At 41.2% G+C, this 13,401-nt stretch overlaps 1 protein-coding gene across 1 annotated transcript; it reads left to right on the forward strand.

Annotated features, from left to right (window-relative positions):
- Positions 1 to 6,212: 6,212 nt before the first annotated feature.
- Positions 6,213 to 12,909, forward strand: kcnk4b (potassium channel, subfamily K, member 4b; the record flags this gene model as incomplete). Its single annotated transcript, XM_083927447.1, has 6 exons — positions 6,213 to 6,401; positions 10,151 to 10,265; positions 10,382 to 10,542; positions 10,644 to 10,830; positions 12,012 to 12,154; positions 12,238 to 12,909. The coding sequence occupies 6 exons, from the start codon at positions 6,213 to 6,215 to the stop codon at positions 12,841 to 12,843; spliced, it is 1,401 nt and encodes a 466-aa protein (XP_083783573.1). The 3' UTR covers positions 12,844 to 12,909.
- Between the last annotated feature and the right edge of the window lie 492 nt (positions 12,910 to 13,401).

The following is a 13,401-nucleotide window of genomic DNA, read 5'->3' on the forward strand; positions in this document are numbered from 1 at the left end:
TCTTATCGAATCTAAAATGAATATTTGGAAAATCCATTTTGGTTGAATTTGCTCTTTGAATCCTGCTTGAAATGAATAATATCTGAATACAAAGATGCTACAATAACATCGTTTCACGTTGACTCTTGATATGTTTTAACTGTATATCAGCTACAATATACAATTTGTTTATAAATACTTAAAGTCTGCATGTTTCTTTTTTTTAATAAACAACATTTATACTGTTACTGCCATTACAGATGTTTGGTTGCAGCTTCAAAAGACTTTAAAGGGATAGTTCAGGTTTTTTTCAAGTGGGTCTGAAGTGCTTATCCATAGTAGATGACACGCCCAGTTCGGAGAAGCATGCAGGAGGACAGGCATGAAAGTAAGGCAATGTACTGCTGGGTGGGGGCAGCAGCTAAAATTAATTTTAGGAAAAAATTTGTTCAGTGAGAAATCAGTTTAAAGTTGTACTCCGTAAGATTTCAATCTATTTAATTGCCTTTTAAAGAGTGAGTTAAAACAATGGTGACTGATCATATGACCCACTAATGAAAGCACTTGTTGCCTTTTTTGCCGAGTATTCCAATATCCGTGTCTGTGGCGACATTTTCGGGCTAGATGTAAATAAGCCGCCATGCTAGTGACGCTGCTGACAGAGGTAGGTCTGTCGGTCCAGCTCGTCGCCAAAGGTTATGCTGCGTTTACTTGTAATCAGAAATCGGAAATTCCAACTTTTGAGTCAGGCTTGTAGTAAGGACAGAAGTGTAACAGGAACGTGTGTGTGAATGGATTTAAGAGGATAGCATATAGGGGACGGACTGGAAGTAGAGGGGTGAATGTGTTTCAATAAAGTTTACAAAAGAGAAAAAAGAAAAATACAATTGTTTACACACATAGTGACCGTTACCGTGACAAGCTGGAGAATCTGAAAGAACAGGCTCGTCTGCAATTACATCTTACCACCACAGAGGCAGCTAGAAACAAAGTATCTCAAAGCTTATGGAGTACAACTTTATTTAAGTGTACACTTTATTTCAAATATTTCCATCCATAAATTTACAAGGGGAGGGACTCAAGCCATTAACTATGCTCTCGTCAAAGCCACCAGACTCAATTGACAGAAACATTTTACCTGGCAGAACACTGTTGTTGCTGGTCTACCGCTGCCTCGATTTCTTAGTTTGTTTGTGTTACTGCGTAACTTAGTGTTTTAAAGGGTTAGGAAATAAGAAAACTGAAAGACGAACTAACCGATCGTGGTAGTAGTTGACCAGCAACTCCCATGTTCTGCAAGGTAAAATGACCTTTTTTGTTAACTGAATCTGGTGGCTTTGAAGAGAGCATAGGGGATGGCTTTAGCTCCTACTATGTAAACTTAAATAGGTCTGTCTAACGGCAGTGTAAAGGGGTGAAAATAGCTTTCATGGCAGTCCTCCTCCATGCTTCTCCAAACTGGTGCATGCCAGCCATCTATTATAGGAAACACACTGACTATAGATAAGTACCTCATACAACCCCACTTCATACAATCAGAATGTCTTTAATAGAGAGTTGCAGGTACACTGCAGAACAGCTGCACACCCTCATCACTCAGTAACATCCAACCCCACCATCGACCAACGCAGCAGTAAGCTAATGGGACCACTCAGTCTGCTCGCTCCCAGCAACCAGCTCTTCTGTCACGGGCTGTTGCGATTTCTCCCACAAATGCCATCTTTCACGCAGACGAACAACACAGAGCTCATTTCAACCACGTCCTCTGTATTTTCATCATCAGCACGTGTTAATGTAGATCAGGCACCAAATGTTTGGTGGGACTTTTCTGACGATTCTCCAGCTTCTCCCAGCTCTCCCAAAATAGTATATAAGAAGATATTTCCAGGACGTAAATGTAAAGAGAGAAACCTGCACTTGGAATGGGATGTAGTAAGAAAACAAAACAAGGTGAACGGTCAACGAAAAAGGCTTAAACATGGCATCCAGACAACAAAAATGTATCCGTGCATGCAGCCAGTCTCTGAATCCGTGAGTAAGAATGAGTCACTTCCCGCCCCTGATTAGGATGGATTTTATTAAATGGAGATGTATAAGATTGTTTGACTCATTATTGATTGATCACCATCATCCCAACTCCCCACCCAGCAGCTACAGAAAAAGACTGCTCACATCCTCTGTGGTCAGAAGCAACATTGATTGTTTCAGGAGGCAACAAGGGTTTTCTGTGAGAAGTACACACAAAAGCCTCATCCACAAAACAGCCATTTAAAATCCAGTGAGAGTTATTTTTATGATTAATGAAACTGATCAGTGTATTCAGTGATAATATGCATTCACAAGATGTTGCGAGCTTTTGTTTAAAATGCTTGTTTAGCTGAGTAATAGATTTGATCTGGTCGGCCCTGACCCAGCAACACTAAAGCATCTTGGGTATTCGCCCACTTGGCTTTTTAATCTTTTTCTTCGATCCCATTCGTCTCTCTTTCAAAAAACAAGAAAACCATTTCCATTTTTATCACCTATACATGTGATATAGCCTCAGTTTAGTCACTTATTTTCCAGTTCAGTGAAGCTATTACTTCCATTGTTAATAAAGTAACGGTAAAATAATGTGATAATAATGCAACATTAACGCAGACATATTTAGTCATGATTTTGGATTATATTTCCTTGTCAATGAATGACATTTTTGTGGTCATCTGATAAGCACAATAGTGCAGTGGCAAACATATTAAGAAAACATTAGCACGCTTACATGCTTCACTAATACGGAAAACATTGCTCATAGAAATGATCCGTCTTGTGTGAATAAGAAGTCACGTTATAATTGGAGCGATGACCCGCCCTACACTGCCTCTGATTGGCTTATCCTGATATTCTTACCCTAAACTTAACCAATCTCATTCCTCTTGCCTAACTCTAGCAAGAGTTTTACACAAAACAGATCCTTTCTAGCCATGCGACCCAAGCATCAGCATGTTAGCGTTGTTATTGTGAGCATGTTAGCATGCTAATAGCAGCATTTAGCTCACAGCACTGCTCTGCCAAAGCACTGCCCCGAAGAAGCATGGCTCTTTAGCTTTAGCTTGTTGTAAATTATGTCATTAAACATTATAAAGATCTATAAGTTCAAGTTTCTGTTATATGATAGTGGCTGACTGATGGGGCTAATTCATACATTATGGCTACATATGAGTCCTTACAGCCATAATACATTATAAAGCCTATCAGTCAATGTCTAGTTCATAACTAGTCAAGAGCATCCATAAGACACTTTATAAATTATATTCACATTATAGATGTAAACTTATAAATCATTATAATTCACATCTAATGTGTGTTGATATGGTGCATCAGAAAGCATTATTATGAATGCATTAGAATTAACAATGAATGCACTCATAATGCACTATAGATGTGGTCTTCACAGAAAGCATTATTGGCCTTTTTCTGACTATTTTCCAATTGGGCTGAACAGACTACGGTTCAGAGTAAGTGATGATGCAGTGAATCAGTGTTTAAAGGGAACAAAAATCTCTGCGGTTATTCCAACTACTCTCTGACATCTATCGCTGGTTTGGAGGGACTATTAAACTTTGAAACCTGGAATTTCCTGTCCTGTCCGGTTCTTATCACATATGAGGGGAACATCTGAGAGTCACCCCTGTAAATACTGACACACACGCGCACACACATGCACACACGAAAAGAGAGCAGCAGCAGTTCCGTCAAGCAGACTGTGTTGAAGATGGGATAATGATAGCAGGGTAAAGGCTGAGTTGGCATCCTCCTGCAGAGTCGGCAGTGTAAAACCAATCAGATCTCAATAAATCTCAAACATTGATCCCGTATCCCCGTACTGATGTGACTACAGACACTACTGCACAGGACATTCAGTTTAACACTAACTCACAGGAGAAAACTATAGAATATGGAAAATTCCACCTACAGACCGGAGCTGATTAAGCTGCTTTATGTCTTTATGTCATAGTAAAACTGATCTCACTGGAGTCTGAAGGAACCCAATAAATCCAAAACTTGTCTCCAGCTTCATCATCATCTCCACCTTCATCTGTGCTCTCTCTCTCTCTCTCTCTATTTCACTCTCTAACTCTCTACATGAAGTCAGTTTGATTGAGTATCTCTTTCTCTTGTGTGCTCAGCAACAGCCTCCCTCCTCAGACACACACTCACGCTCACACACACACCTCCCAGTATGCGGCTGCCTGAACTCATGGAACACTATGCATGAGGCGACTTGTACTCTGGGTTCTTATGATCCTTCATTTTGAGGTAAGCACACATTGGCTGGACTGTCCGGCGCGCTGGTCAGTACCATACATTTTACAGAGCCGGAGGGACCCTGAGTGGTAATAAAACGTGATAACTACAGCTATGGCTCGTTTGCAGCAGCAGCGCTGTTGGCACTTAATCCAAGCTGTAGTACATTTTGCTTTTGTCTAGTGGTTTATAATCTACCTGGCTTTCCGTGCTGGTGTCCGAGGTAGGTATGCAGCAGATAAACTGCGGTTGATAGATGCTGGATGAGCAGTTTGCATATTCAGATGTTATTTTTAACTGTTGGGCCAGAATATGCCTCCACAATATATTTTAGTGTAAACAAAAGTGGATTATTGTGTTTTTTAAGTTATTCATGAACTACTAGTATATTGTTACCCACATGGACAATCACACATGTATTCTTGTATTGGCCTTTATTTATTATTTATTTTTTACAAATGCATGTGTATGAGAAGCAGCATTAAGATGAATCTTACTTATAGGTATGAGTTTTCCCTACGCTGCTAACTTGTGTCTGTGAAGTGTTCAATTTGGTAAGTGGACAGTCTCTTTGTGAATTCCCAGAAGCTGTAAAATGGTTTGGAAAGAAGTATATATTTTGCTGTCACAGTGTGACAGTTTATTGCTCTAATTTTGGATGAAGATCAACGGATCTGCTGACTAAAGAGCTGCAGTTACCGAACTTGAGAAGACGGGAGCTTTTTGTTGCTTTTTAATTCCGTCTTGCAGTCCAGTGAGGCAGGGTGAATGAGACGTGGCGGATCTACAGGTCCAATTGGAAAACAGTTTCCCCTCTTCAATCATTTTTGAAACGTCTTGGACAAAGGGAGTGTCTGACACATCTATCAGTTTCTCAACATTGCTTTAACAAGGTAAAGATGCATCAGAGTGCAGAGCCTTGGCTCCAGTTTCAGTGGCCGACATCATCACACCCAAGCAGGTTAAACCGCGGGACAGATAAAGCTTCTGCTCTGCTAATGTTTACAAAGATTCAAAGAAAAGTTATCCATATCTGCTGTATTTGGAGGCACCTGCACTTCATCATATTTGTTCTGCAACTACTGATTCACCTAAAGGAAGTAAATGTTAATCTACAATGAGGCATCGTTTTCATCAGATTGGGAAATACCTTTTTCCTCCACTCAACGTTTACATAGGTGTGGGTGTAATAACAGAGCTGGACCGTCTTCATCACAAACAAAAGGCACAAAAGGCTTACATGGTGCATATGATTAGAGGATGGCTCCAGATAATGTGTAACCATCAAGCAAAACAGAACAAACAGGTGGCTTCGGTTCCACAACATGAGAGGCCCTATTGTGACACCGCCACGCCTGAGAGCTTCACCGTGTCCTTCAGGGTGATCCTCACGACTGACAGCTTTTGTTCTACTCATTTTTAAAACCATTGAAGTAAATTCTGTGAAAAAATGTGTCTCTGCTTCTATCTAGTGTCCCCTCCTTCAGAGTGTGAGGTGGACGGGCTCCCCAGTGGTTACGGATCCAGGGACTCCATCCTCAGGCCTGGTGCGAAGAGGGACTTGAAAAGAAGAAGGCGTGGGCAACTAAGGCGGATTGACAGGTAAGCCCATCTATAATGGGCCCATCTGTCTGTGTATTCATGATGTATTAGAACCACCCGTGCAGTCACATCTGTTCGGCAGGTCGATGACTGGCGTTTTTGTCGGAGATGTTGCATTTACTATGTGTCAGCAGTGTGGTGAGGCCCGAGTCCATTTAGTGCCTCATGTGCAGCTAATAGACTGTATTAAGCTGGGGTTGCTGTGAGGCGCCGTGGTCAGTATGAAACCCTTGTGTTCGTGTGGCTGCTGATGTTTCAGCTGCAGCAGCTGGGATCCAGGCCACGCCAGCGCCGAGACTGGCAGAGGGAAACAGCAGCCTTCGTTCGGACTGGGTGGAGGTGTAGCCATGCGCTGCTCCACCCTGCTCGGCATCTTGACGGGGGTGCTTCTCTACTTGGTGCTGGGAGCTGTGGTTTTCCGCGCACTGGAGGCTCCACTTGAGGAGGGCAAGTACATGCAGCTGCAGGACACGCGCCGGGATTTCTTATTGAATTTCACCTGCATGGGCCCAGACGACCTACAGGCCCTTATAGAGGTACAGCTGATCTTCTCATGACAAGAGCTCATTAACTAGTTTTTATTTTTGGAATATTTTCCAAGTGCTTGACAGATAAACAAGAACATATCAACAGTGCAGTGTCTCAAGGATAGCTCTACTCTTCCCCTCTGTTCTTACCATTTCCAGTGGGCGGGTCGTCATGTGGGTTGGACGAGCTCAAGTGCCTCTTCCTCTTGTGTGTTAGTCTATATATGGACTTGAGCGTAAGAGTGACACACAACAACCACACAACACTAATTTTGTGCTGCATCATCACAGGTTATGGCGTTGACATGAGTTAGGGCGAGCACCTACACCAAACTGTGATTTTATTTAAAGGATTTTTACAGCCGCGAAGAGGGAAACATATTTAGTATTTCATTTAAAAAAGTGAATCTTTTCTGTCCCCCATCTTATCACTTAAATCATCTTGTGACCCCATACATTTAATTAGGAACCTCCAGGTTGGTAACCATTGAAAAGCATTATAAACTAAATTTACACTAAAAACACTATAATGCTGCGGTATCTCCTTCCTTTCACTGTTCATTGTGTTCATTGTACACCAAAAAGCTGAAATACCATGCAATGAATATGTGAAAATTGAAGCTGACAATTGTATATTTTCTTTAATATCACAGTGAGGTGAAATTTAGTTTGTAGGCCTCCTGGTTTTCCTCACTATTTGTTAACTACCTTGACCGACACACAGCAGGGTCTGGAGCCTGACCACCTCATGTCGCTAAAAATACATTTGGGCCTGACTGCCTCACATTTTATATTAATTGGGAACTTGTTTGACTCTGACAGTGCATCTTATCATATTGAACTGGTTTTACGGTCCATGCTTTTTGCCTGTGAGCCTGCGGAGCAGTATGGTGCCGCTGTGGGCCAGATAACAGGTGCGGTAAGAGCAGCTATGTAAGGACGGGGCAGCTCAAGAGTGTGTGTGCATGTGTGTGTGTATGTGTGTGTGTGTGTGTGTGTGTGTGTGTGTGTGTGTGTGTGTGCGCGTGTGTGTGTGTGTGTGTGTGTGTGTGTGTGTGTGTGTGTGTGTGTGTGTGTGTGTGTGTGTGTGTGTGTGTGTGTGTGTGTGTGTGTGTGTGTGTGTGTATGTGAAAGCTGAGCGTTACGAGCTGCGTTGGCAACCGTGGTGCTGTGATCCTGAGATGTTTGTCCTTGCTCCAGAATTGAAGTTGTAAATCACAGTTTTAGCCTGCAAAGTGATCTATAGATGCAGTGGCTGACATTTACAAAAGAGGTTAAAGGGGCTTAAGGACATGACAGAGGTAAGCTGGGTGCTCCTTTATTCAAGCCTTGAATGGTTGGTTTGTTGTGTTTTTTGTACGACTTTGATGTTTTGAAGGGTTAGGAACTAACAAAACCAACAAACCAACCAACCGTTTGACGTAGTGGACCAGAAGACAGACAGACAGACAGACCAAAAACTCCTGTGTAGGCCCCTGTACGTTTACTGATATTGATTGTTTTAGAGTAGGACCTTTTATTTGGCTACCTTTGGCTGCTGCTCCTGTCAACAGCAGCATTTATTAGCTTGCGTGCTGGTATTCTTGTCTGCTTCTCTAAACTTCGGAGCATGCTGACTGCCATCTAGGTAGTCGAATACACTGACTATGGATAAGTAGTCTATGGATAAGTTCCTCATACAACAGCTGAACTATCCCTTTAACGTTAGCTTAAACGGAGCCATGGAACTCACCCTCCAGCTAACTAGCTAGACTGGCTCGAGGTTATTACTCAGTATGTTGCTCTTTACAGACTTGTGTGTCTCTCTCTGTGGATTTGTATTGTATTTACAATAAAAAATGATGCTGAGGTAACTCTGAATTAACCAGTTAAAGTTAGCTGCTAACGATATTGTCTCTTCACTTTGATGCTGAGCGTTTATTGACTGGCTTGATGGCTCCCCAGAGGAGAAGCCAAAGTATCTGGATCGCGCCCTGGTGACTGCCTGCAGAATAGGTCATAAACTCCGCCCAAAACACAAAGTAGCCTCAAATACATTTTACCCAGATATGGTTTATGTCAATAAATGTATTTTTTTATCACACTGATGTTTGTTTGTTTTTCTTAGCTAATTAACCAGCTACATAGGTGCCATCATGGATGTATTATCACTCCTAATAAATAAATACATCCATGGGTAGCATGTGTAGCTTTGTTGAGCCAAATAAATAAAGGAGAAAGGCGCATTTTTAAGTAAAATATCTAATATGAAATAAAAATAAAATAAAACTCTATTATCAGTATTACAGAATTGAAATAAGATTAAAAGTAAACAACCTTTAATGGTCATAATAATAAGGTGAGTTGTATCCTAATAGTTTCTTAAATTATTTCACAAAATGGTTTCATTTGTATACATTACACACTTTATTAATATAATATAATCACTTCTTCACTTAATCTAAAACAACCCATGGATAACTAGAGTTAATGATTAAATTCAGTCTTAACTTTTTCATCTTAAAGAGAAAAAGGAAAGGATCTAGTGTCTAAAACAAAAGGTTCCAGTTATTTCCCCCCATTATAATAGCAATGGAAATGCACTCGTATAATAAGTAGCACCCAATGATTTGATTGTTTCTATTTTTAGGTTCCGTCAGAATAAAACTGAAGTCATCTTAGTCACGAGTGAACCGGGCAGCTGTTACAAAGTAATTCTTCAGATGTTATTCTGCTCATCAGGCAGCATTGTGGGTCAGGTTTCACTGGACCAGTGTCAGCTGATGTTTCAACAGGTCCTCAACAGAAGTTCCTTTATACGATCTGTTCTCAGTTTGAGTAATCTGAGATATCATACATCACAAGATGCCCAGTTGGACAATTGTACATTTTCTACCTCTGGCAATAAATCTGGTTGATCAGGTGTACTGAAACAAGGCCCAATTTTATTTCTTACCAGTAACTTCCTAGAAGGACGCCAATTCACAGTTAAATGGTTAAGATTAGGCATTGGAATATAATGGTTAAGGTTAGAATGGGGGTGACCCCGGCTCCAGGGCCAGCGAGAGCCATAAATATCATCATGTAAACCAGCGCTATGCTGAAAACTGCACCGCCACTTGGTGATTATTTTGGGCATAACAAACTTGAGATGCCTCAGTCAGGTTAGGTGAATTACAGCCAAATTCTAAACTAAAACTAAAAACTAAAAATGTGCTTACACTAGTAAGGAGCTTCAGCGATTCAAATGAACGCACAACTGGAATTGTAAAACAATTAGAATCAATCAATTCCAAGGCGATTAATCAATTTTAGGAGAAGCATATGGCGTCAGTCCAGCAGACAGGATCAACCAGACACAGCCTTCTCTGTGTTCATAAACTTCTAATTTACAAGTAATAATTTCTGCATAGAACACGTTCAATCACAACTTCATCACACTCAGCTTTAAATTCTGAGTTATCTAATGTCTTCAAGTCCCAGGAGAGACAAAGCAGATAATGAGATCAGGAAATAGATTATCTGTGCAGCAGCGGTTCGATACGCTCGGGCTGAATTGAGCCGTCACAGCTGTACATCACCAGTAACTTTTTTTGCCTGCTGCTGATACCATGACAATGCACTTTTTTTCTACAGTATTTCAACATTACTGAACTAGTTAATATGATAATAAAATAAACTGCTATGTGAACACCTGTTTTTATTATTTCATTAAATATTCCTCAATTGTTTCATGGACTAACCACTAGTCTCTTCTCTTCTCCACCGTCCTGTCCCAGGAGGTAGTGGAGGCTGTTGGTGCAGGTGTAGATCCCAACAGGAACGTCACCTTCGTCAGCCAATGGGATCTGGCCAGTGCCTTTTTTTTCTCAGGGACTATCATCACAACCATCGGTGGGCGTCCAATAAGACCGCCAACATAAATCATGATTAAATACTTGTGACTGGTATCTTTTCATTTCTCACCTTGACATTTTTTCAAATCGACACCTTTAACCCCACATGTTCAGGTTTTGGAAACATCTCCCCCAAGACAGAAGGAGGGCAGCTGTTCTGCATTTTCTACGCCCTGGTGGGAATCCCGATGTTTGGTATCCTGCTCGCTGGAGTCGGAGACCATCTGGGTACAGGGCTGAGGAAAACTGTTGCCAAAATAGAGACTCTCTTCCGGGTCAGATGCTCCGCAGAGCTTTCATTGTCTTCTTTGCTTGCGCTGTACATGTACTTCCCTTTATTTGTCTCATCCCACGTGTTGTTTCACCCTGCTGACAGAAATGGCGTGTTAGTCCAACCATTGTGCGGGTGATCTCAGCTGTCCTGTCCATCCTGCTGGGTTGCCTGCTCTTTGTTGCAGTGCCTATCCTGGTTTTCCAAGAGGTGGAGCACTGGTCTCTTCTGGAGTCTGCCTACTTTGTAGTTATCACCCTGACAACAGTGGGGTTTGGAGACTATGTTGCAGGTATGCAAAATAAAGCACCATAGGGTTGCACTCTTTCGCAGAGGCAGATTTACTTTCTATCATCGTCATTATGGGAATGAAATGAAATCTGAGTGGAAGAAAAGAGGGAAAGAGGAGATGCAGCCACTCTGGTCTAGATATTTGAGATCCATTATTTAATATTACAAGATTCTGTATAACAAATGCCCTGAATGCTGTTTATTGAGAAAAATTTAAATAATCTTATCAGAAAAAAAGTAGCCTACTCATAATGCAGAATATCTTATTTCACAGTTTTGCAGGCCAATTGTCATACTAGCAGATTATTAATATTATTATTATTGATAAATGTAAGCAACATTTTAATGTTGCAGCTAGTTTAGACCTGAAGCGTATATGCTGTTGTGTTATTGATGTTGCAAGAAGGTTGCATCATGTGCATAGTGTTCTTTGTTATTTTCTTGTATTCTTTTATGCGTCATGTTCCCATTTTGTAAATCAGAGTGGAAGTATGAGGAGAATTTTATTTTACAAGGAAACCTGTTTCTATCTTTGCATATGACAAGTAAAGCTTTGACTTTGAGGTAAACTGGCCTTATATCTGGAAGTGAAATAAGAATCTGTAAGCAACTAAAGCTGTCAAATAAAGGGGAAATAGAAAATATAATAGAAATAGAACTTTGCCTGAAGCCCTAAATCTCTAAATCTGCCCTTTCTGCATGCAAAGCTTTTAAAAAGAATACATTTCAACACTGTTAGCTTGTCATCATTGGACATACTTTAATACACGGATCGAAAGAGAAAATTACTCAGGACACTTCCCTTTTTGTGCAAAGTAGCTGAAGTTTATGTTAGTTTATGTTGCTGTCTAATTTGTTTATATCTGACTTGTGCTTTATGTTGCAAATTTTTGATTTTTTCGTTGAATTTATTGATCTGTAGATGATACCAGTATGACTTAATTAGCCATCCATAAATATAACTGTCAGCCATAATGCATTAAGTTCACTTAGCGCAGATAATTTTCATTTACCTCATAAATTATTCAGGATTTTCTTGTAAGAGATGAATAATTGATGATCTAATCTGCCATATAGTATCTCCTTTCTTAAATGTTTATTTACTCTGTAGGAAAAGTCTGATGGATGAATGAAAGTGTTGCCTTTACCAACTGCTACTGTGTCTATGAATGTTTCTCAAAGGGGATTCTGGACAGGAGGGGAGTGACCACTGGTATAAGCCCTTGGTGTGGTTCTGGATCCTGCTGGGTCTTGCGTACTTTGCATCTATCCTGACAATGATTGGTAACTGGCTTCGGGTTCTATCTAAGAAGACCAGAGCTGAGGTACTACTTCTCCTCTCGTATTTTTATTAAATCTTGTCCCCGCTGCTTCCTGCCCATAATCTCATGGTTTAATCTTCTCTTAGATGGAGGAGCTTCGAGCCCACGCCACTGACTGGACTCAAAACATCCAGAATATGTCGGTGGATTTTCGCATTCCAGGAAAAATTGATGACCCCTTCAAACGGCGACGTCGAAAGCGCCGCCACGGCCCTCACAGTCATGGTCATACCGTGTCAGCTAATGGGGCCCCTGAGGGGAAAGAAGAGCAGCGTGAGAGTGAGACAGAGTCGGGATCTTACTCCTCCTCCTCCTCTTACTCTAATGAATCAGGATCTGAATCAGAAACAGACTCTCAGGTCACTCAGACCGAGCAAGTGCCTGAAGAAAAAACTGCAGAGCCTGAAAAGGAGGAGACTCTTCCAGACCCCCACCTGTCTCAGCCTCTGGACTACTTTGGGGAGAACCTTGCCTTTATCGATGAGTCTTCAGATGCCCAGAGTGGTAAACTACATTTGGATCCTCTGCTGGATCCATCACAACCCAACTGTGCACGCTCTCGTCCGCCCAAAAGGAGACGCCAGAGAAGAGCTGTGCCGCAGAGAAGCCCCAAAATCAACGGCTCCAACCGTGAAAAGAAGGAGCACAATGGAAACCCAAAACCAGTTCCAGGTCTACCAGTGAAGCCTTAGGATTGAATCTGATTACAGAAACTCCACTGCTAGCACAAGTATTGACTTGAGAGGTATGAGATGTGTTCATAATCTGACAAAGGAGTTCTCAATGTAGCAATTTCGTTGTGTATATGTACTGCTTACTTACAGACACTTAAGAAGAAAACATGTTGCAGAAGCCTTAGCCACTTGTGGTTTGCATTTAATGCTCTTAGCATGCTAGTGTGTATACCTCAATCAAAGATGATGAAGTGATTTTTATGCCAACGTTCCCATTACTTTCTGAGGAGTTACTGCTCTCTACTGGGCCTAGACAAAAATGCACTACCACATTCTCAACATGAGGGTTCCAGCCTTTTACGAATACAAATAGTGCAAGAAACAAAAAAGAGGAACCAAAAACAAAAAGATGCCACACAGCATGATGCTCATGTTGATGAGAGGTTGCATTGGTCTTAGAGACAGTTACTCTTGAATCCTGCCAACAATTAAACAGGTAGTAAACAGGCTCTTGTACATGTTTGGTATGTAACAAAACTCTTTTTAAATACTGTGTGGAACCATAATATTTGCATT

This window comes from Echiichthys vipera (assembly GCF_963691815.1).
Source record: "Echiichthys vipera genome assembly, chromosome: 14".
Lineage (NCBI taxonomy): Eukaryota > Metazoa > Chordata > Actinopteri > Perciformes > Trachinidae > Echiichthys > Echiichthys vipera.